General features: G+C 47.7%; 1 protein-coding gene across 1 annotated transcript in view; it reads left to right on the top strand.

Annotated features, from left to right (window-relative positions):
* Positions 1-24032, top strand: part of ADAM12 (ADAM metallopeptidase domain 12) — a 227376-nt gene that overhangs the window by 181080 nt on the left and 22264 nt on the right. Inside the window, exons 15-20 of the mRNA XM_038743975.1 lie at positions 5485-5683; positions 9400-9477; positions 12358-12466; positions 14869-15004; positions 20301-20424; positions 20693-20705. Of these exons, the coding sequence (XP_038599903.1) occupies positions 5485-5683; positions 9400-9477; positions 12358-12466; positions 14869-15004; positions 20301-20424; positions 20693-20705 (659 nt within the window). The remainder of the gene's footprint in view (positions 1-5484; positions 5684-9399; positions 9478-12357; positions 12467-14868; positions 15005-20300; positions 20425-20692; positions 20706-24032) is intronic.

Below are 24032 nucleotides of genomic sequence, written 5' to 3'. Positions count from 1 at the left end.
TGAGCGCTCACTGTGTGCAGAACACTGGACTAAGCGCTTGGGAAGTTGGCAACCAAGTTGGCAACCGGTTAAGAGGGGCCTCGCTCACTTTAAGGAAGGACTCATTCATTCAATCGTATTTATTGAGCGCTTACTGTGTGCAGAACACTGGACTAAGCGCTTGGGAAGTTGGCAACCAAGTTGGCAACCGGTTAAGAGGGGCCTCGCTCACTTTAAGGAAGAACTCATCCATTCAATCGTATTTATTGAGCGCTTACTGTGTGCAGAACACTGGACTAAGCGCTTGGGAAGTTGGCAACCGAGTTGGCAACCAGTTAAGAGGGGCCTCGCTCACTTTAAGGAAGGACTCATCCATTCAATCGTATTTATTGAGCGCTCACTGTGTGCAGAACACTGGACTAAGCGCTTGGGAAGTTGGCAACCAAGTTGGCAACCGGTTAAGAGGGGCCTCGCTCACTTTAAGGAAGGACTCATTCATTCAATCGTATTTATTGAGCGCTTACTGTGTGCAGAACACTGGACTAAGCGCTTGGGAAGTTGGCAACCAAGTTGGCAACCGGTTAAGAGGGGCCTCGCTCACTTTAAGGAAGAACTCATCCATTCAATCGTATTTATTGAGCGCTTACTGTGTGCAGAACACTGGACTAAGCGCTTGGGAAGTTGGCAACCAAGTTGGCAACCAGTTAAGAGGGGCCTCGCTCACTTTAAGGAAGGACTCACTCATTCAATCGTATTTATTGAGCGCTCACTGTGTGCAGAACACGGGATTAAGCGCTTGGGAAGTTGGCAACCGAGTTGGCAACCGGTTAAGAGGGGCCTCGCTCACTTTAAGGAAGGACTCATTCATTCATTCGTTCACTCAGTCGTATTTATTGAGTGCTCACTGTGTGCAGAACACTGGACTAAGCGCTTAGGCAGTTGGCAACCAAGTTGGAAACCAGTTAAGAGTGGCCTCGCTTACTTTAAGGAAGGACTCATTCATTCAGTCGTATTTATTGAGCGCTCACTGTGTGCAGAACACTGGACTAAGCGCTTGGGAAGTTGGCAACCAAGTTGGCAACCAGTTAGGAGGGGCCTCACTCACTTTAAGGAAGGACTCATCCATTCAATCGTATTTATTGAGCACTTACTTTGTGCAGAACACTGGACTAAGCGCTTGGGAAGTTGGCAACCAAGTTGGCAACCAGTTAAGAGGGGCCTTGCTCACTTTAAGGAAGGACTCATTCATTCATTCATTCATTCAGTCGTCTTTATTGAGCGCTCACTGTGTGCAGAACACGGGACTAAGTGCTTGGGAAGTTGGCAACCAAGTTGGCAACCGGTTAAGAGGGGCCTCGCTCACTTTAAGGAAGGACTCATTCATTCAGTCGTATTTATTGAGCGCTTACTGTGTGCAGAACACTGGACTAAGCGCTTGGGAAGCTGGCAACCAAGTTGGCAACCAGTTAAGAGGGGCTTCGCTCACTTTAAGGAAGGACTCATTCATTCAATCGTATTTATTGAGCGCTCACTGTGTGCAGAACACTGGACTAAGCGCTTGGGAAGTTGGCAACCAAGTTGGCAACCGGTTAAGAGGGGCCTCGCTCACTTGAAGGAAGGACTCATTCATTCATTCGTTCATTCAGTCGTATTTATTGAGCGCTTACTGTGTGCAGAACACTGGACTGAGCGCTTGGGAAGTTGGCAACCAAGTTGGCAACTGGTTAAGAGGGGCCTCGCTCACTTTAAGGAAGGACTCATTCAATCGTATTTATTGAGCTCTCACTGTGTGCAGAACACTGGACTAAGCGCTTGGGAAGTTGGCAACCAAGTTGGCAACCAGTTAAGAGGTACTTCGATCACTTTAAGGAAGGACTCATCCATTCAATCGTATTTATTGAGCACTTACTGTGTGCAGAACACTGGACTAAGCGCTTGGGAAGTTGGCAACCAAGTTGGCAACCGGTTAAGAGGGGCCTCGCTCACTTTAAGGAAGGACTCATTCATTCAATCGTATTTATTGAGCGCTCACTGTGTGCAGAACACTGGACTAAGCGCTTGGGAAGTTGGCAACCAAGTTGGCAACCGGTTAAGAGGGGCCTCGCTCACTTGAAGGAAGGACTCATTCATTCATTCATTCAGTCGTATTTATTGAGCGCTTACTGTGTGCAGAACACTGGACTGAGCGCTTGGGAAGTTGGCAACCAAGTTGGCAACTGGTTAAGAGGGGCCTCGCTCACTTTAAGGAAGGACTCATTCAATCGTATTTATTGAGCTCTCACTGTGTGCAGAACACTGGACTAAGCGCTTGGGAAGTTGGCAACCGAGTTGGCAACCGGTTAAGAGGGGCCTCGCTCACTTTAAGGAAGGACTCATTCATTCATTCGTTCATTCAATCGTATTTGTTGAGCGCTTACTGTGTGCAGAGCACTGTACTAAGCGCTTGGGAAGTCCAAGTTGGCAACATATAGAGACGGTCCCTACCCAACAGCGGGCTCACAGTCTAGAACTCATGTGCCCCTCTTCCCACTGCCCTAGTCACACACAGACACCCCCAAAACACACAAACACACACACACACACACACACACACACACACACACCCCTCCGCCTCTCCCTCCCTCCCATCCCTCCATCTCCTGGGCTTCTAGCCTGTGAGCCCGTTGTTGGGTAGAGATTGTCTCTATCTGTTGCCGAATTGTACTTTCCAAGCGCTTAGTACAGTGTCCCGCACATAGTAAGCGCTCAGAAGCAGCGTGGCTCAGCGGAAAGAGCCCGGGCTTGGGAGTTAGAGGTCATGGGTTCAAATCCCGGCTCCACCCATTGTCAGCTGTGGGATTTTGGGCCAGTCGCTTCACTTATCTGGGCCTCAGCTACCTCATCTGTAAAATGGGGATGAAGACTGTGAGCCCCCGTGGGACAACCTGATCACCTTGTAACCTCCCCAGCACTTAGAATAGTGCTTTGCACGGAGTAAGCGCTTAACAAATGCCACTATTGTTATTATTATTATTCTCTGGGCCTCAGTTCCCTCATCTGGAAAATGGGGATGAAGACTGTGAACCCCCTGTGGGACAGCTGGATCACCCTGTAACCTCCCCATTGCTTAGAATAGTGCTTTGCACATAGTAAGCGCTTAACAAATGCCATTATTATTAATATTATTATTATTCTCTGGGCCTCAGTTCCCTCATCTGGAAAATGGGGATGAAGACTGTGAGCCCCCCATGGGACGACCACATCACCTTGTAACCTCCCCCGCTCTTAGAACAGTGCTTTGCACATAGTAAGCGCTTAACAAATGCCATTATTATTATTATTATTATTATTATTATTATTATTATTATTATCATTATTCTCTGGGCCTCAGTTCCCTCATCTGGAAAATGGGGATGAAGACTGTGAGACCCCCGGTGGGACAACCTGATCACTTTGTTACCTCCCCAGCGCTTAGAACAGTGCTTTGCACTTAGTAAGCACTTAACAAATGCCATTATTATTATTATTATTATTATTATTATCCTCTGGGCCTCAGTTCCCTCATCTGGAAAATGGGGATGAAGACTGTGAGCCCCCCGTGGGACAACCTGATCACCTTGTCACCTCCCCAGCACTTAGAACAGTGCTTTGCACATAGTAAGCGCTTTACAAATGCCATCATCATTATTATTATTATTATTCTCTGGGCCTCAGTTCCCTCATCTGGAAAATGGGGATGAAGACTGGGAGCCCCACGTGGGACAACCTGATTACCTTGTATGTACCCCAGCACTTAGAACAGTGCTCGGTACATAGTAAGCGCTTAACAAATGTCATCATTATTACTATTATCATTGTTATTCTCTGGGCCTCAGTTCCCTCATCTGGAAAATGGGGATGAAGACTGGGAGCCCCCAGGTGGGACAACCTGATCACCTTTTCATTCATTCAATCGTATTTATTGAGCGCTTACTGTGTGCAGAGCACTGTACTAAGCGCTTGGGGAGTACAAGTTGGCAACATCTAGAGACGGTCCCTACCCAACAGTGGGCTCACAGTCTAGAAGGGACTTTGTCACCTCCCTAGCACTTAGAACAGTGCTTTGCACATAGTAAGTGCTTAATAAATGCCATCGTTATTATTATTATTAATAAATACGATTGAATGAATCCATCAATCGTATTTCTTGAGCGCTTACTGTGTGCAGAGCACTGTACTGAGCTCTTGGGGAGTACAAGTTGGCAACATCTAGAGACAGTCCCTACCCAACAGTGGGCTCACAGTCTAGAAGGGACCTTGTAACCTCCCTAGCACTTACAACAATGCTTTGCACATAGTAAGTGCTTAATAAATGCCATCGTTATTATCATTAATAAATACGATTGAATGAATAAATCAGTCAATCGTATTTCTTGAGCGCTTACTGTGTTCAGAGCACTGGACTAAGCACTTGGGAGATACAAGTTGGCAACATCTAGAGACGGTCCCTACCCAACAGCGGGCTCACAGTCTAGAAATAAATGAATAAATAATCAATCAATCAATCAATCAATCGTATTTATTGAGCGTTTACTGTGTGCAGAGCACTGGACTAAGCGCTTGGGAAGTACAAGTCGGCAACACATAGAGACGGTCCCTACCCAACAGCGGGCTCACAGTCTAGAAGGGGGAGACAGAGAACAAAACCAAACATACTAACAAAATAAAATAAATAGAATAGATATGTACAAGTAAGATAAATAAATAAATAAATAGAGTAATAAATATGTGCAAACATATATACAGGCATATACATATATATGTATATATATATGTATATACAGGTATATACATATATATATGTATATGTATATACATATATATGTATATACACATACATATATATATGTATGTATGTACATGTACATGTACATGTACATATGTATGTATATATATATGTATGCATGTATGTATGTATATGTGTATATATGTGTATATATGTATATACATATATATGTATATATATACATATATATTCTCTATATTCTCTCTATATTCTCTATATTCTATATTCTCTGTATACTCTCTATTCTCTCTATTCTCTATATACTCTCTATATATATGTTGTATATATTCTGTATATACATATATATGTATGTATATATATGTATGCATATATGTGTGTGTGTGTGTGTGTATACATATATGTATGTATACATATATACATATATATATATATATATACCCTTCTAGACTGTGAGCCCGCTGGTGGGTAGGGACTGTCTATATGTTGTCAACTTGTACTTCCCAAGCGCTTAGTACAGTGCTTTGCACACAGTAAGTGCTCAATAAATACGATTGAATGAATGAATATGCAGGTAATAAATAATATAATAATAATAATAATAATAAATAGATAATAAATGAATAAATGAATCTCTCCCTGTCCCCGTCCCACCCCCTTTCCTCCTTCCCTCTCCCTCCGGCCCTCCTCCATTTTGAAGGCCAAAATGTGTGCGTGCCATCTCTCCTTTCCCCCCTTCCCAGGGACGCCAAATGTGGAAAAATCCAGTGCCAGGGAGGTGCCAGTCGGCCGGTGATCGGGACGAATGCCGTTTCCATAGAGACGAACATCGCCCTGCAGGATGGGGGCAGGATCCGTTGCCGCGGTACCCACGTGTACCTGGGGGACGACGTGCCCGACCCCGGCCTGGTGGTCGCGGGCACCAAGTGTGGCGAGGGCAAGGTGAGGCGCGGGGGCCGGACCTGCAGAAGCAGCGTGGCTCAGTGGAAAGAGCCACAATTCATTGATTGATTGATTGAAGTGGAGTAGCCGGAATTAAAGCCAACATCCTTTCGATTCCCAGGCCTGGGCTCTATCCACTAGGCCACGCTGCTTCTCGCCTGGCCTCCCAGGTGGTCAGACCAATCCATCGTCTTTATTGAGCATATTTATTACATATTTCTTTATTACATATTTATTACTCTATTTATTTATTTATCTTACTTGTACCTATCCATTCTATTTATTTTAGTTTGTTAATATATTTGGTTTTGTTCTCTGTCTCCCCCTTCTAGACTGTGAGCCCGCTGTTGGGTAGGGACTGTCTCTATGTGTTGCCGACTTGGACTTCCCAAGTGCTTAGTACGGTGCTCTGCACACAGTAAGCGCTCAATAAATACGACTGATTGATTGATTGATTGATTGAGCGCTTACTGTGCGCAGAGCACTGTACTGAGCGCTTGGGAAGTCCAAGTCGGCAACAGATAGAGCCGGTCCCTCCCCAACAGCGGGCTCACAGTCAAGAAGGGGGAGACAGACAACAAAACCAAACGTACTAACAAAGAGAAGCAGCCTTGGCTCAGTGGAAAGAGCACGGACTTTGGAGTCAGAGGTCACGGGTTCAAATCCCGGCCCCGCCGACTGTCAGCTGGGTGGCTTGGGGCAAATCACTTCACTTCTCTGGGCCTCAGTGACCTCAGCTGGAAAATGGGGGTGAAGACTGTGAGCCCCCCGAGGGACAACCTGATCGCCTTGTAACTCCCCAGCGCTTAGAACAGTGCTTTGCACATAGTAAGCACTTAATAAATGTCATCATCATTATTATTATTATTATTATTGTTATTATTGTTATTATTATTATTATTCAGGACATGGGGCTGGGCCCAAGTCCGTCCATCTGTCCAACCATCGGTAACTTGTGGGTGTAGGAGCAGCTTGGCTTAGCGGCTCAGTGGAAAGAGCCCGGGCTTGGGAGTCGGAGGTCGTGGGTTCTAATCCCGGCTCCGCCACTTGTCAGCTGTGTGACCTCGGGCAAGTCACTTCGCTTCTCTGAGCCTCAGTTACCTCATCTGTAAAATGGGGATTAAGACTTGAGCTCTCCATGGGACAACCTGATCACCTTGTAACCTCCCCGGCGCTTAGAACAGGGCTTTGCACGTAGCAAGCGCTTAATAAATGCCATCATTATTATTCTCTGAGCCTCAGTGACCTCATCTGTAAAATGGGGATTAAGATCGTGACCCCACGGGGGACAGAGACTGTGTCCAACCTGATTAACTTGTATCTAGACTTCTAGACTGTGAGCCCGCTGTTGGGTAGGGACCGTCTCTATATGTTGCCGACTTGTACTTCCCAAGCGCTTAGTACAGTGCTCTGCACACAGTAAGCGCTCAATAAATACGATCGAATGAATGAATGAATGAATGAGTGTTGGGTTGGGCTCCTACTGTGTGCAGAGCATTGTGCTGGACACCGAAATGTGTGCAGAGCATTCTGCTGGGCCGTGACTGTGTGCAGAGCGCTGAATTGGGCACCTACTAGACTAACTGCAAGAGCATTCATTTAGTGTCCTTTGGGTGCAATCATCATCAATCGTATTTATTGAGCACTTACTATGTGCAGAGCACTGTACTAAGCACTTGGGAAGTACAAATTGGCAACATAATCAGTCCATCAAAGGTATTTATTGGGCGCTGACTAGGTGCAGAACACTGTATTAAGCACTAAGCAGCATAGCTCAGTGGAAAGAGCCCAGGCCTTGGAGTCGGAGGTCATGGGTTCAAATTCCAGCTCTGCCAACTGTCAGCTGTGTGACTTTGGGCAAGTCACTTAACTTCTCTGGGCCTCAGTGACCTCATCTCTAAAATGGGGAGTAAGACTGTGAGCCCCCGCGTGGGACAACCTGATCATCTGGTCACCTCCCCAGCGCTTAGAACAGTGCTTTGCACATAATAAGCGCTTAATAAATAGAGAAGCAGTGTTGCTCAGTGGAAAGAGCATGGGCTTTGGAGTCAGAGGTCATGGGTTCAACTCCCGGCTTCGCCAACTGTCAGCTGTGTGACTTTGGGCAAGTCACTTAACTTCTCTGTGCCTCAGTGACCTCATCTCTAAAATGGGGAGTAAGACTGTGAGCCCCCCGTGGGACAACCTGATCATCTTGTCACCTCCCCAGCGCTTAGAACAGTGCTTTGCACATAGTAAGCACTTAATGAATAGAGAAACAGCATGGCTCAGTGGAAAGAGCATGGGCTTTGGAGTCAGAGGTCATGGGTTCAACTCCCGGCTCCGCCAACTGTCAGCTGTGTGACTTTGGGCAAGTCACTTCACTTCTCTGTGCCTCAGTGACCTCATCTCTAAATCAATCAATCAATCAATCGTATTTATTGAGCACTTACTGTGTGCAGAGCACTGTACTAAGCGCTTGGGAAGTACAAGTTGGCAACATATAGAGACCGTCCCTACCCGACAGTGGGCTCACAGTCTAAAAGGGGGAGACAGAGAACAAAACCAAGTATACTAACAAAATAAAATAAATAGAGTAAGACTGTGAGCCCCCCGTGGGACAACCTGATCATCTTGTAACCTCCCCAGAGCTTAGAACAGTGCTTTGCACATAGTAAGCGCTTAATAAATGCCATTATTATTATTATTATTATTACAACGATAAAAAGACACATTCCCTGCCCACAAGGAGCTTACGTTCCAGAGGACGAGCTTACAGTCTGGGGGAGAGGGGAGGGAAGGAAGGAAAAAGTCGGTGTGGGGAGGAAGGGGGCCATGTCGGGGCGAGGAAAGGGGCAGGAGGAGCCCAGTGGGGTGGGGAGGGGGGCGAGATTCTTCAAAATGGAGGAGGGCCGGAGGGAGAGGAAAGGAGAGGGAAATGGAAGCCCATTTGTACTTCCCAAGCGCTTAGTACAGTGCTCTGCACATAGTAAGCGCTCAATAAATACGATTGATGATGATGATGATGAAGGAGAAAAGGGGGTGGGACGGGGACAGGGAGAGATTCATTTATTCAGTTATTATTTATTTATTAGTATTATTAGTATTATTATTATATTATTATTATATTATTATTTATTACCTGCACATTCATTCATTCAATCATATTTATTGAGCACTCACTGTGTGCAAAGCACTGTACTGAAGCGCTTGGGAAGTACAAGTTGGTAACATATAGACAGTCCCTACCCAACAGCGGGCTCACAGTCTAGAAGGGTATATATATATATGTATATACCTGTATATATGTTTGTACATATTTATTACTCTATTTATTTATTTATTTATTTATCTTACTTGTACATATCTATTCTATTTATTTTATTTTGTTAGTATGTTTGGTTTTGTTGTCTGTCTCCCCCTTCTAGACTGTGAGCCCGCTGTTGGGTGGGAACTGTCTCTATGTGTTGCCGACTTGTACTTCCCAAGCGCTTAGTACGGTGCTCTGCACACAGTAAGCGCTCAATAAATACGATTGATTGATTATGTATTCATTTATTTCTAGACTGTGAGCCCACTGTTGGGTAGGGACCGTCTCTAGATGTTGCCAACTTGGACTTCCCAAGCACTTAGTCCAGTGCTCTGCACGCAGTAAGCGCTCAGTAAATACGATTGGATGAATGAATGAATGAATGAACGAATGAAGGGCCCTTCCTCCTGCTCTGCTCTGCCCACAGATCTGTCTGAATCGTCAGTGCCAAAACGTCAGCGTGTTTGGGGTCTCGAGCTGCCTCGCCAGGTGCCATGGACATGGGGTGAGTCTCCCCCGGCGCCCCTCTCCCCCGGCTTGCACTCCTTTCATTTATTCATTCATGGTCATGGGTTCGAATCCCGGCTCCGCCACTTGTCAGCTGGGTGACCTTGGGCAAGTCACTTCACTTCTCTGGGCCTCAGTTCATTCATTCATTCATTCAATCGTATTTATTGAGCGCTTACTGTGTGCAGAGCACTGTACTAAGCGCTTGGGAAGAACAAGTTGGCAACATATAGAGATGGTCCCAACCCAACAGTGGGCTCACAGTCTGGAAGGGGGAGACGGAGAACTAAACATATTAACTGAGCCCCCTCCTTCCTGTCATTCATTCAATTGTATTTATTGAGCACTTACTGTGTGCAGAGCACTGTACTAAGCCCTTGGGAAGAACAAGTTGGCAACATATAGAAACGGTCCCTACCCAACAGTGGGCTCACAGTCTAGAAGGGGGAGATAGACAACAAAAGAAAACATATTAACAAAATGAAATAGACTAGTAAATATGTACAAGTAAAATACATAGAGTAATAAATCTGTACAAACATATATGCAGGTGCTGTGGGGAGGGGAAGGAGGTAGGGCAGGGGGGATGGGGAGGAGGAGAGGAAAAAGGGGGTTCAGTGTGGGAAGGCCTCCTGGAGGAGGTGAGCTCTCAGTAGGGCTGTGAAGGGAGGAAGAGAGCGAGGTTGGCGGATGTGCGGAGGGATTGGGGGCATTCCGGGCCCGGGGGAGGACGTGGGCCGGGGGTCGACGGCGGGACGGGCGACAACGAGGCCCAGTGAGGAGATTAGCAGTGGCAGGGGAGCGGAGGGTGCGGGCTGGGCTGGAGAAGGAGAGAAGGGAGGTGAGGTAGGAGGGGGCCAGGGGATGGACAGCCTTGAAGCCCAGGGTGAGGAGTTTCTGCCTGATGCGCAGATTGATTGGTAGCCACTGGAGATTTTTGAGAAGGGGAGTAACATGCCAGAGCGTTTCTGCACAAAGACAATCCAGGCAGCGGCGTGAAGTATGGATTGAAGTGGGGAGAGACACGAGGATGGGAGATCAGAGAGAAGGCTGATGCAGTAGTCCAGACGGGATAGGATGAGAGCTTGAATGAGCAGGGTAGCGGTTTGGATGGAGAGGAAAGGGTGGATCTTGGCAATGTTGTGGAGCTGAGACCGGCAGGTTTTGGTGACGGCTTGGATGTGAGGGGTGAACGAGAGAGCGGAGTCGAGGATGACACCGAGGTTGCGGGCTTGTGAGACGGGAAGGATGGTAGTGCCGTCAACAGTGACGGGAAAGTCAGGGAGAGGGCAGGGTTTGGGAGGGAAGATAAGGAGTTCAGTCTTGGACATGTTGAGTTTTAGGTGGTGGGCAGACAACCAGATGGAGATGTCTTGAAGGGAGGAGGAGACCCGAGCATGAAGGGAGGGAGAGAGAGCAGGGGCAGAGATGTAGATTTGGGTGTCATCAGCGTAGAGATGATAGTTGAAGCCGTGGGAGCGAATGAGGTCACCAAGGGAGTGAGTGTAGATCGAGAACAGAAGGGGACCAAGAACTGACCCTTGAGGAACCCCCACAGTAAGAGGATGGGAGGGGGAGGAGGAGCCCGCAAAAGAGACTGAGAATGAACGACCAGAGAGATAAGAGGAGAACCAGGAGAGGACGGAGTCCCTGAAGCCAAGGTTGGATAGCGTGTTGAGGAGACGGGGGTGGTCCACAGTGTCAAAGGCAGCTGAGCGGTCGAGGAGGATTAGGATGGAGTAAGAGCCGTTGGATTTGGCAAGCAGGAGGTCATTGGTGACCTTTGAGAGGCCAGTTTAGGTGGAACGTAGGGGACGGAAGCCAGATTGGAGGAGGTCTACCCCATGCTTAGTACAGTGCCTGGCTCACAGTAAGCCTTTAAAAAATACCATTATAAAGTAGGAGGGAGAACAAGTAATGAATCCCCATTTTGCAGTGAGGGAACTGAGGCACAAAGAAATTAAATGCCTTGCCCAGGTCACACAACAGGTAAGTGGAGGAGTCAGAAGTAGAACCTAGGTCCTCTGACCCCCATATCTATGCTCTTTCCCCCGTCCGCATTATTTGAACGTCTGTCTCCCCCTCTAGACTGTAAGCTCATTGTGGGCAGGGAACGTGTCTGCCGAATGTTGTATTTTCCCAAACCCTTAGTTCATTCATTCAATCGTATTTATTGAGCGCTTACTGTGTGCAGAGCACTGTACTAAGCGCTTGGGAAGTACAAGTTGGTAACATATAGAGACGGTCCCTACCCAATAGCGGGCTCACAGCGGTGTTCTGCACACAGTAAGTGCTTAATAAATGCCATCGTTATTATATTATTAGTAGTAAGCACTCAATAAATCCCATGAATTGATCGATTGATTCATAATAATAAGAAGAAGAACGATGGTACATGTTAAGCACTTACTATGTGCAAAGCACTGTTTTAAGCACTGGGGAGGCTACAAGGTGATCAGGTTGTCCCACGTGAGGCTCACAGTCTTCATCCCCATTTTACAGATGAGGTCACCGAGGAACAGAGAATAATAATAATCATCAATCGTCATCAGTCGTATTTATTGAGCGCTTACCGTGTGCAGAGCACTGTACTAAGCGCTTGGGAAGTACAAATTGGCAACATATACAGTCCCTACCCAATAGTAGGCTCACAGTCTAAAAGGGGGAGACAGAGGACAAAACCAAACGTACTAACAAAATAAAATAAATAGAATAGCATTTATTCATTCATTCATTCATTCAATTGTATTTATTGAGCGCTTACTGTGTGCAGAGCACTGGACTAAGCGCTTGGGAAGTCCAAGTTGGCAACATATAGAGACGGTCCCTACCCAACAGCGGGCTCACAGCCTTCCCTCTCCCTCCGTCGGGGCTCCAGGTCTGCAACAGCAACCAGAACTGTCACTGCGAGGCGGAGTGGGCCCCGCCGTTCTGCGACGTCCCCGGCTTCGGCGGGAGCGTGGACAGCGGACCCGTCCGACGGGCAGGTGAGCCACTGAGGAACGCCGGCCGGGACCGGCCTCCAACCTCCGCACGGTCAACCCATCCATCATCCGTTCAGTCACTCGCTCGATCGTATTTAGTGAGCGCTTACTGGGTGCAGAGCACTGGACTAAGCGCTTGGGAAGTCCAAGTTGGCAACATATAGAGACGGCCCCTACCCAACAACGGGCTTATGGTCTTCAGTGGTATTTAATGAGCACTTTTATTCTGTGGCGAGCGCTCTACGACACACAATTCCTGCCCTCCTGGGTGTGCAGAGCACTGGACTAAGCGCTTGGGAAGTCCAAGTTGGCAACATATAGAGACGGTCCCTACCCAACAACAGGCTCAAGGTCTTCGGTGGTATTTAATGAGCACTTTTTTTGTGGCGAGCACTCTACGACACACAATTCCTGCCCTCCTGAGTGTGCAGAGCACTGTACTAAGCGCTTGGGAAGTCCAAGTTGGCAACATATAGAGACGGTCCCTACCCAACAACAGGCTCAAGGTCTTCAGTGGTATTTAACGAGCACTTTTTTTGTGGCGAGTGCTCTACGACACACAATTCCTGCCCTCCTGGGTGTGCAGAGCACTGGACTAAGCGCTTGGGAAGTCCAAGTTGGCAACATATAGAGACGGTCCCTACCCAACAACAGGCTCAAGGTCTTCGGTGGTATTTAATGAGCACTTTATCTGTGGCGAGTGCTCTGCGACACACAATTCCTGCCCTCCTGGGTGTGCAGAGCACTGGACTAAGCGCTTGGGAAGTCCAAGTTGGCAACATGTAGAGACGGCCCCTACCCAACAATGGGCTCACCATCTTCCGTGGTATTTAATGAGCATTTATTCTGTGGCGAGCGCTCTACAACACACAATTCCTGCCCTCCTGGGTGTGCAGAGCACTGTACAGAGAACTTGGGAGAGTACAGTAGAGTTTGTAATAATAATAATAATGTTGGTATTTGTTCATTCATGCATTCATTCAATCGCATTTATTGAGCGCTTACTGTGTGCAGAGCACTGGACTAAGCGCTTGGGAAGTCCAAGTTGGCAACATATAGAGACGGTCCCTACCCAACAGTGGGCTCACAGTCTAGAAGGCGGAGGGGTGGGGGGGGATCTTAAGCGCTTATTATGTGCCAAGCACTGTAGACACCATCCCTGCCTTCAAGGAGCTTATAGCATGAAGCGGCATGGCCTAGTGGAAAGAGCAAGAACCTGAGAGTCCGAGGACTTGGGTTCTAATCCTAGCTCCTCCACGCACTTTCATTCATTCACTCATTCAATCGTATTTATTGAGCGCTTACTGTGTGCAGAGCACTGGACTAAGCGCTTGGGAAGTCCAAGTTGACAACATATAGAGATGGCCCCTACCCAACAACAGGCTCACGGTCTTCGGTGGTATTTAATGAGCGCTTTTTCTGTGGCGAGCGCTCTGCGACACACAATTCCTGCCCTCCTGGGTGTGCAGAGCACTGGACTAAGCGCTTGGGAAGTCCACGTTGGCAACATATAGAGACGGCCCCTACCCAACAATGGGCTCACGGTCTTCGGTGGTATTTAATGAGCACTTATTCTGTGGCGAGCGCTCTGCGACACACAATTCCTGCCCTCCTGGGTGTGCAGAGCATTCATTCATTCATTCATTCAATCATATTTATTGAGCGCTTACTGTGTGCAGAGCTCTGTATTAAGCGCTTCGGAAGTACAAGTTGGCAACATTATAGAGACGGTCCCTACCCAACAGCGGGCGCACAGTCTAGAAAGGGGAGACAGAGAACAAAACAAAACCTATTAACCAAATAAAATAAATAGAATAAATATGTACAAATGTTGCCAATTTGTACTTCCCAAGCACTTAGTACAGTGCTCTGCACATAGTAAGCGCTCAATAAATACGATTGATGATGAGTAATAAATACGTACAAACATATATACAGGTGGTGTGGGGAGGGGAAGGAGGTAAGGCGGGGGGATGAGGATGAGAGAAGCAGCGTGGCTCAGTGGAAAGAGCCCGGGCTTTGGAGTCAGAGGTCATGGGTTCGAATCCCGGCTCCGCCAACGTGTCCGCTGTGTGACCTGGGGCGAGTCACTTCACTTCTCGGAGCCTCAGTTCCCTCATCTGTAAAATGGGGGTGATGACTGTGAGCCCCACGTGGGACAACCTGATCACCTTGTATCCCCCCAGCGCTTAGAACAGTGCTTGGCACATAGTAAGCGCTTAACAAATGCCATGATTATTATTATGAGGAAGGAGGGGGCTCAGTCTGGGCAGACCTCCTGGAGGAGGTGAGCTCTGTACTAAGAGCACTGTACTGAGAGCACTGTACTCAGAGCACTGTACTAAGCGCTTGGGAAGTCCCGTGATGACCTTTCCTGACGGCGGGCGGCACGGGTGTCATTGCAGACGGCCGCGGTCGGACGTTGGGCCTGCTGGGGACCCTGCTGGGGCTGGCGGCGGTGGGATCGGCCCTGTGGCTCCAGCGGAAATCCGTGATGAGGCTCCTGATGGCTCGGGAGCGGCTCGCCGGACGGAAAATCAGGTAACGGGGACCCCGTCTGCCCCCCTCTCTCCGCTCTCACCCGCGGCCCTGCCGCTCCGGGCCTGATTAGCGGGGCGACCCTTCGGGTGGCGGCCTTCGGGTCCGGAGTTCCTTACCTGATGATGATGATGCTATTTGTTAAGCGCTTACTATGTGCAAAGCACTGTTCTAAGCGCTGGGGAGGTTACAAGGTGATCAGGTTGTCCCACGGGGGGCTCACAGTCTTCATCCCCATTTTCCAGATGAGGGAACTGAGGCCCAGAGAAGTGAAGTGACTTGCCCAAAGTCACCCAGCTGACAGTTGGCGGAGCTGGGATTTGAACCCATGACTTCTGACTCCAAAGCCCGGGCTCTTTCCATTGAGCCACGCTGCTTACCTTCCTTGGCTGCGTGAGCTAAATAACAGTAATAATCATAATGATGGCATTTATTAAGCACTTACTATGTGCAGGGCACTGTTCTAAGCGCTGGGGAGGTTACAAGGTGATCCGGTTGTCCCATGGGGGGCTCAAAGTCTCCATCCCCATTTTCCAGATGAGGGAACTGAGGCCCGGAGAAGTGAAGTGACTTGCCCAAAGTCACCCAGCTGACGGAGCTGGGATTTGAACCCATGACCTTGGACTCCAAAGCCCGGGCTCTTTTCATTGAGCCACGCTGCTTACCTCCCCCGGCTGTGTGAGCTAAATAACAATAATATTAATGATGATGGCATTTATTAAGCGCTTACTATGTGCAAAGCACTGTTCTAAGCTCTGGGGAGGTTACAAGGTGATCCGGTTGTCCCATGGGGGGCTCACAGTCTCCATCCCCATTTTACAGACGAGGGAACTGAGGCCCAGAGAAGTGAAGTGACTTGCCCAAAGTCACCCAGCTGACGGAGCTGGGATTTGAACCCATGACCTTGGACTCCAAAGCCCGGGCTCTTTCCATTGAGCCACGCCCTTATCTCCCTCGGCTGCATGAGCTAAATAACAATAATAATAATAATGATGGCATTTATTAAGCGCTTACTATGTGCCAAGCACTGTTCTAAGCGCTGGGGAGGTTACAAGGTGATCAGGTTGTCCCACGGGGGGCTTACAGTCTCCATCCCCATTTTCCAGATGAGGGAACTGAGGTCTGGAGAAGTGAAGTGACTTGCCCAAAGTCACCCAGCTGACGGAGCTGGGATTTGAACCCAAGACCTTGGACTCCAAAGCCCGGGCTCTTTCCATTGAGCCACGCTGCTTACCTCCCTCGGCTGCGTGAGCTAAATAATGATAATAATAATAATGATGGCATTTATTAAGCCCTTACTATGTGCAAAGCACTGTTCTAAGCGCTGGGGAGCATACAAGGTGATCAGGTTGTCCCACGTGGGGTTCACAGTCTTCATCCCATTTTCCAGATGAGGGAACTGAGGCCCAGAGAAGTGAAGTGACTTGCCCAAAGTCACCCAGCTGACAATTGGTGGAGCCAAGATTTGAACCCATGACCTCTGACTCCAAAGCCCGGGCTCTTTCCACTAAGCCATGCTGCTAAATGGAGCAGGCTCCCCTCAGAGTGCTTTGTACTAAGCCCTCTGTACTAAGCGCTTAGTACAGTGCTCTGCACACAGTAATCGCTCAATAAATATGATTGATTGATTGATTGATTTTCTTTCCTGGGGGAGTCACTCTCTTGGGGAGTTTGGTCGTCGCCCCAGTTTGCTTGGGATTGTCTCGGCATAATAATAAAGGTGATGGTATTTATTAAGCACTTACTATGTGTCAAGTACTGGGGTCATCCATTCATTCAATCGTATTTATTCATTCATTCATTCGATCGTATTTATTGAGCGCTTACCGTGTGCAGAGCACTGGACTAAGCGCTTGGGAAGTCCAAGCTGGCAACATACAGAGCAGGTCCCTACCCAACAGCGGGCTCACAGTCTAGAAGGGGGAGACAGACAACAAAACCAAACATAGTAACAAAATAAAATAAATGGAATATATCTATTCTATTCTAAATATGTCCAAGTAAAATAAATAGAGTAATAAATCTGTATAAACATATATGCAGGTGCTGTGGGGAGGGGAAGGAGGTAGGGTAGGGGGGATGGGGAGGAGGAGAGGAAAAAGGGGGTTCAGTCTGGGAAGGCCTCTTGGAGGAGGTGAGCGCTTCTATCTATCTATTTATCTATTTATCTATCTATCTATCTATCTATCTCTAAACTATCTCTCCATCTCTATCTTCTATCTAATCTCTATCTATCTATCTATCTATATCTATCATCTATTTATCTCTATCTATCATCATCTATCTAGCTAGCTATCCATTCATTCATTCATTCAATCGTATTTATTGAGCGCTTACCGTGTGCAGAGCACTGGACTAAGCGCTTGGGAAGTCCAAGTTGGCAACATCTAGAGACGGTCCCTACCCAACAGCGGGCCCGCAGTCTAGAACAAGTTGTTGCCAACTTGGACTTCCCAAGCGCTTAGTACAGTGCTCTGCACACAGTAAGCGATCAATAAATACGATTGATGATGATGGTAGAAGAGGAAATTTAGAGCAGTGCTGTGCACATAGTAAGCGCTTAATAAATGCCATCATTATTATTATTATTATTATTTGCCTGTATCCACCCCAGGCCGTAGTACAGTGCCTGGAACATAGTAAGCGCTCAACAGATATCACAATTATCATTATTATTATCATTATTCCTGGCTGGGGTATTCAGGGAGATCATTTCACAGGCCGGCGGTTCCCAAAGCAGTAACTCTTTGTTTTAACTTGCAGCTCCCCAATCATTACTTCATCACCATCATCATCATCATCTTCATAATAATAATAATAATAATGATGGCATTTATTAAGCGCTTACTATGTGCCAAGCACTGTTCTAAGCGCTGGGGAGGTTACAAGGTGATCAGGTTGTCCCACGGGGTGCTCACAGTCTTCATCCCCATTTGACAGATGAGGGAACTGAGGCGCGGAGAAGTGAAGTGACTTGCCCAAAGTCACACAGCTGACAGGTGGCGGAGCCGGGATTTGAACCCATAATAATAATAATAATAATAATAATAATAATGATAATAATAATAATAATGGCATTTGTTAAGCGCTTACTATATGCAGAGCACTGTTCTAAGCGCTGGGGGGGTTACAAGGTGATCAGGTTGTCCCATGTGGGGCTCACAGTCTTAATCCCCATTTTACAGATGAGGTCACTGAGGCTCAGAGAATAATAATAATAATGTTGGCATTTGTTAAGCGCTTACTATGTGCAAAGCACTGTTCTAAGCGCTTGGGGGGATACAAAGTGATCAGGTTGTCCCACGTGGGGCTCATAGTCTTAATCCCCATTTTACAGATGAGGTAACTGAGGCTCAGAGAAGTGAAGTGACTTGCCCAAGGTCACACAGCAGACACGTGGGGGAGTCGGGATTCGAACCCATGACCTCTGACTCCAAAGCCCGTGCTCTTTCCACTGAGCCACGCTGCTCCTAAAATAATAAAAATGATGGCATTTATTAAGCGCTTACTATGTGCAAAGCACCGTTCTAAGCACTGGAGAGGTTACAAGGTGATCAGGTTGTCCCAGGGGGGACTCACAGTTTTAATCCCCATTTTACAGATGAGGTAACTGAGGCGTGGAGAAGTGAAGTGACTTGCCCAAAGTCACACAGCTGACAGTTGGCAGAGCCGGGATTTGAACCCATGACCTCGGGCTCCCAAGCCCGGGCTCTTTCCACTGAGCCACGCTGCTTCTCTATTCCACTGATCATCAAAGAGCAGTGTGAGATTTGTTAAGTCCATCTATCAATCAATCAATCCATCGTATTTATTGAGCGCTTACTGTGTGCAGAACACTGTACTAAGCGCTTGGGAAGTACAAATGTGAAATCTATGTGCCAAGCCCTGCACAAAACCCTGTGGTACACGCTACACGATTAGGTTGGACACCGGTCCCATCGTACACGGCTCACAGTCTGAGCAGAAGGGAGAATGGGTATTAAATCCCCATTTTACAGGTGAGGAAACTGAGACCCAGTAAAGCGAAGTGACTTGCCAAAGTTCCCCCAGCAGGCGAGTGACAGTCAGGATTAGAACCCAGGTCCTAAGGCTCCCAGACTCTTTCCACTAGCCCCTGGGCTGGTTTCCAAACAGGCACAGACCGTAAAAGCCTCCATCCGAGAGGCAGCGTGGCCTACTTGAAAGAGCACTGACTTGGGAGTCAGAGAGACCTGGGTTCGAATCCCGGCTCCGCCACTTGGCTGCTGTGTGACCTTGGGCAAGTCACTTCACTTCTCTGGGCCTCAGTTCCCTCCTCTGGAAAATGGGGATGAAGACTGTGAGCCCCACGTGGGACAACCTGATTACCTTGTAACCTCCCCAGCGCTTAGAACAGTGCTTGGAACATAGTAAGTGCTTAATAAATGCCATCATTATTATTATTATTATTACTGTCAGCTGTGTGACTTTGGGCAAGTCACTTCACTTCTCTGTGCCTCAGTTTCCTCATCTGTATTATGCTTGGCACTTGGTAAGCACTTAACATGAGAAGCAGCGTGGCTCAGTGGAAAGAGCCCGGGCTTTGGAGTCAGAGGTCACGGGTTCAAATCCCTGCTCCGCCACTTGTCAGCTGTGTGACTTTCGGTAAGTCACTTCACTTCTCTGTGCCTCAGTTCCCTCGTCTGTCAAATGGGGATTAGAACTGTGAGCCCTCCATGGGACAACCTGATTACCTTGTAACCTCCCCAGCGCTTAGAACAGTACTTTGCAGATAGTATGCGCTTAATAAATGCCATCATTATTATTATTATTACTATCAGCTGTGTAACTTTGGGCAAGTCACTTCACTTCTCTGGGCCTCAGTTCCCTCATCTGTCAAATGGGGATGAAGACTGTGAGCCCTCTGTGGGACAACCTGATTACCTTGTAACCTCCCCAGCGCTTAGAACAGTACTTTGCATATAGTAAGCGCTTAATAAATGCCATCATTATTATTATTATTACTGTCAGCCGTGTGACTTTGGGCAAGTCACTTCACTTCTCTATGCCTCAGTTCCCTCATCTGTCAAATGGGGATTAAGATTGTGAGCCCTCCGTGGGACAACCTGATCACCTTGTAACCTCCCCAGCACTTAGGACAGGGCTTTGCACATAGTAAGCACTTATCAAGCGCTTAGTACAGTGCTCTGCACACAGTAAGTGCTCAATAGATACGACTGAATGAATGAATGAATGAATAATAAATGCCATTATTATTATTAGTAGTAGTAGTAACAAAGACCATAATAATAAATCCGAGCAGCTTCCCCTCTTGTTTCAGGCTTGGGGTGCCCACCCAGCCCCCCGCCCTGCCCCCCAACTGTTTGGACGCCCCCCGGGACCACCCCCAGCTCCACCGTCAGACGTCGGTCCAGAGGCTGCTCCCCACGGCCATCATCCAGCAGGTGAGTCAATCAATCAATCAATCAATCAATCAATCGTATTTATTGAGCGCTTACTGTGTGCAGAGCACTGTACTAAGCGCTTGGGAAGTCCAAGTTGGCAACATATAGAGACGGTCCCTACCCAACAGGGGGCTCACACTCTAGAAGGGGGAGACAGTCTTGAAGGGGGGAGTGTCGGCTCCTCCCGAGCGCTCAGTACAGTGCTGAGCAATCAGGACGCCAGTGTTCGACCTTCGGAAGAGGATGACTATTTGCTCTCCCCCACTAGTCCGCAGCTACCAGTGACTTTGGGATTTAGCTCCAAAGGAAAGGAGGCGGGAAAGGGGGAAGAAGGGAAGGAAAAGTTGGAAGGAGGGAGGTGAAAGAGGGAAGGAATCAATCAATCAATCAATCGTATTTATTGAGCGCTTACTGTGTGCAGAGCACTGTACTAAGCGCTTGGGAAGTACAAGTTGGCAACATCGTCATCATCAATCGTATTTATTGAGTGCTTACTATGTGCAGAGCACTGTACTAAGCGCTTGGGAAGTACAAATTGGCAACATATAGAGACGGTCCCTACCCAACAGTGGGCTCACAGTCTAAAAGATATAGAGGCAACATATAGAGACAAGGAAGGGAAGGCTGCCCTCAGTTTACTCATCTGTAAAATGGGGGTGAAGACTGTGAGCTCCCCATGGGACAACCTGATTACCTTGTATCTCCCAGCGCTTAGAACAGTGCTTCGCACATAGTAAGCGCTTAATAAATGCTATTATTATTATTATTATTATTATTATTCAATCAATCATATTTAGTGAGCGCTTACTGTGTGCAGAGCACTGGACTAAGCACTTGGGAAGTCCAAGTTGGCAACATCTAGAGACAGTCCCTACCCAACAGTGGGCTCACAGTCTAAAAGGGGGAGACAGAGAACAAAACCAAACATACTAACAAAATAAAATAAATAGAATAGATATGTACAAGTAAAATAAATAAATAAATAGAGTAATAAATCTGTACAAACATATATACATCTATACAGGTGCTGTGGGGAAGGGAAGGAGGTAAGATCGGGGGGATAAGGTGTGGGGGGATTATTATTATTATTATTATTCCTCTGAGAACAAGCAGGGCTGGAACTTCGCTGAATGTCATCCACCTATGAGAAACAACGTAGCTCAGTGAAAAGAGCCCGGGCTTTGGAGTCAGAGGTCATGGGTTCAAATCCTGACTCTGTCACCTGTCAGCTGTGTGACTCTGGACAAGTCATTTCACTTCTCTGGGTATCAGTTCCCTCATCTGTAAAATGGGGGTGAAGCCTGTGAGCCCCCTCATGGGATAACCTGATTACCTTGTATCCCCCAGCGCTTAGAACAGTGCTTTGCACATAGTAAGCGCTTAATAAGTGTCATTATTATTATTATTATTATTATTATTATTCCTCCTGGGGTGAGCTGAGAACAAGCAGGGCTGGAACTTCGCTGAATGTTGTCCACCTATGAGAAGCAGGGTGGCTCAGTGGAAAGAGCCCGGGCTTTGTAGTCAGAGGTCATGGGTTCAAATCCCGGCTCCACCACTGGTCAGCTGTGTGACTTTGGGCAAGTCACTTCACTTCTCTGGGCCTCAGTTACCCTGTCTGTAAAATGGGGGTGAAGACTGTGAGCCCCCCATGGAACAACCTGATTACCTTGTATCCCCCAGCTCTACGAACAGTGCTTTGCACATAGTAAGTGCTTAATAAGTGCCATTATTATTATTGTCATTATTATTATTCCTCCTGGGGTGAGCTGAGAACAAGCAGGGGTGGAACTTTGCTGAATGTCGTCCACCTATGAGAAGCAGTGTGGCTCAGTGGAAAGAGCCCGGGCTTTGGAGTCAGAGGTCATGGGTTCAAATCCCAGCTCCACCACTGGTCAGCTGTGTGACTTTGGGCAAGTCACTTCACTTCTCTGGGCCTCAGTTCCCTCATCTGTAAAATGGGGGTGAAGACTGTGAGCCCCCCATGGGACAACCTGATTACCTTGTATCCCCCAGCGCTTAGAACAGTGCTTTGCACACAGTAAGCGCTTAATAAATGCCATTATTATTATTATTATTATTCCTACTGGGGCGAGCTGAGAACAAGCAAGGCTGGAACTTCGCTGAATGTCATCCACCTATGAGAAGCAGCGTGGCTCAGTGGAAAGGGCCCGGGCTTTGGAGTCAGAGGTCATGGGTTCAAATCCCGGCTCTGCCAATTGTCAGCTGGGTGACTTTGGACAAGTCACTTCACTTCTCTGGTTATCAGTTCCCTCATCTGTAAAATGGGGATGAAGCCTGTGAGCCCCCCTTAGGACAACCTGATCACCTTGTATCCCCCAGCGCTTAGAACAGTGCTTTGCACATAGTAAGCACTTAATAAATGCTATTATTATTATTATTATTATTCCTCCTGGGGCGAGCTGAGAACAAGCAGGGCTGGAACTTCGCTGAATGTCATCCACCCATTCATTCATTTAGTCAATCGTATTTTATTGAGCGCTTACTGTGTGCAGAGCACTGTACTAAGCGCTTGGGAAGTACAAGTTGGCAACATATAGAGACGGTCCCAACCCAACTATGAGAAGCAGCGTGGCTCAGTGAAAAGAGCCCGGGCTTTGGAGTCAGAGGTCATGGGTTCAAATCCCGGCTCCTCCAATTGTCAGCTGTGTGACTTTGGGCAAGTCACTTCTCCGGGGCTCAGTTCCCTCATCTGTAAAATGGGGATGAAGACTGTGAGCCCACCCGTGGGACAACCTGATCACCTCATAACCTCCCCAGCGCTTAGAACAGTGCTTTGCACATAGTAAGCGCTTAATAAATGCCATCATTATTATTATTATTATTAGCAGTGTCCTCATTCTGCAGGCAAGGAAGGCTCTTTGCATGCAGTAGACACCCGGTCCAGAGCTCTGTACTCGACAGCCACTCAGTACAGCACTCTGCATCCATTAATAATAATAACAATAATAATAATGATGGCATTTATTAAGTGCTTACTATGTGCAAAGCATCATTCTAAGCGCATTAGGCACCCCAGGACAGCCCTCTGCCCACAGCAGACACTTGATCCATCGCTCTGCACCTGGCAGGCGCCCAGTACACTTCTCTCCACCAAACAGACACCCCCTTCTAGACTGTGAACCCGTTGTTGGGTAGGGACCGTCTCTATATGTTGCCAACTTGGGCTTCCCAAGCGCTTAGTACAGTGCTCTGCACACAGTAAGCGCTCAATAAATACGATTGAATGCGTGAATGAATGAAGGAACAGACACCCATTACAGCCCTGTGCACACCACAGACAACCAGTCCAGCATTCCGCACGCAGTAGACACCCAATCCAGGGCTCTGTACTGGACAGACACCCAGTTCAGCACTCTACATCCAATAGGTGCCCCAGGACAGCCCTCTGCTCACAGCATTCATTCATTCTTGCCAACTTGGACTTCCCAAGCGCTTAGTCCAGTGCTCTGCACACAGTAAGCGCTCAATAAATACGATTGAATGCATGAAAGACTGCTTAGCCCCTTGTTGGGTAGGGACCGTCTCTAGATGTTGCCGACTTGGACTTCCCAAGCGCTTAGTCCAGTGCTCTGCACACAGTAAGC

The sequence above is a fragment of the Tachyglossus aculeatus genome, chromosome 3, assembly GCF_015852505.1.
Source record: "Tachyglossus aculeatus isolate mTacAcu1 chromosome 3, mTacAcu1.pri, whole genome shotgun sequence".
Taxonomy (NCBI): Eukaryota; Metazoa; Chordata; class Mammalia; order Monotremata; family Tachyglossidae; genus Tachyglossus; species Tachyglossus aculeatus.
This window is presented reverse-complemented; position numbering and strand designations above follow the sequence as displayed.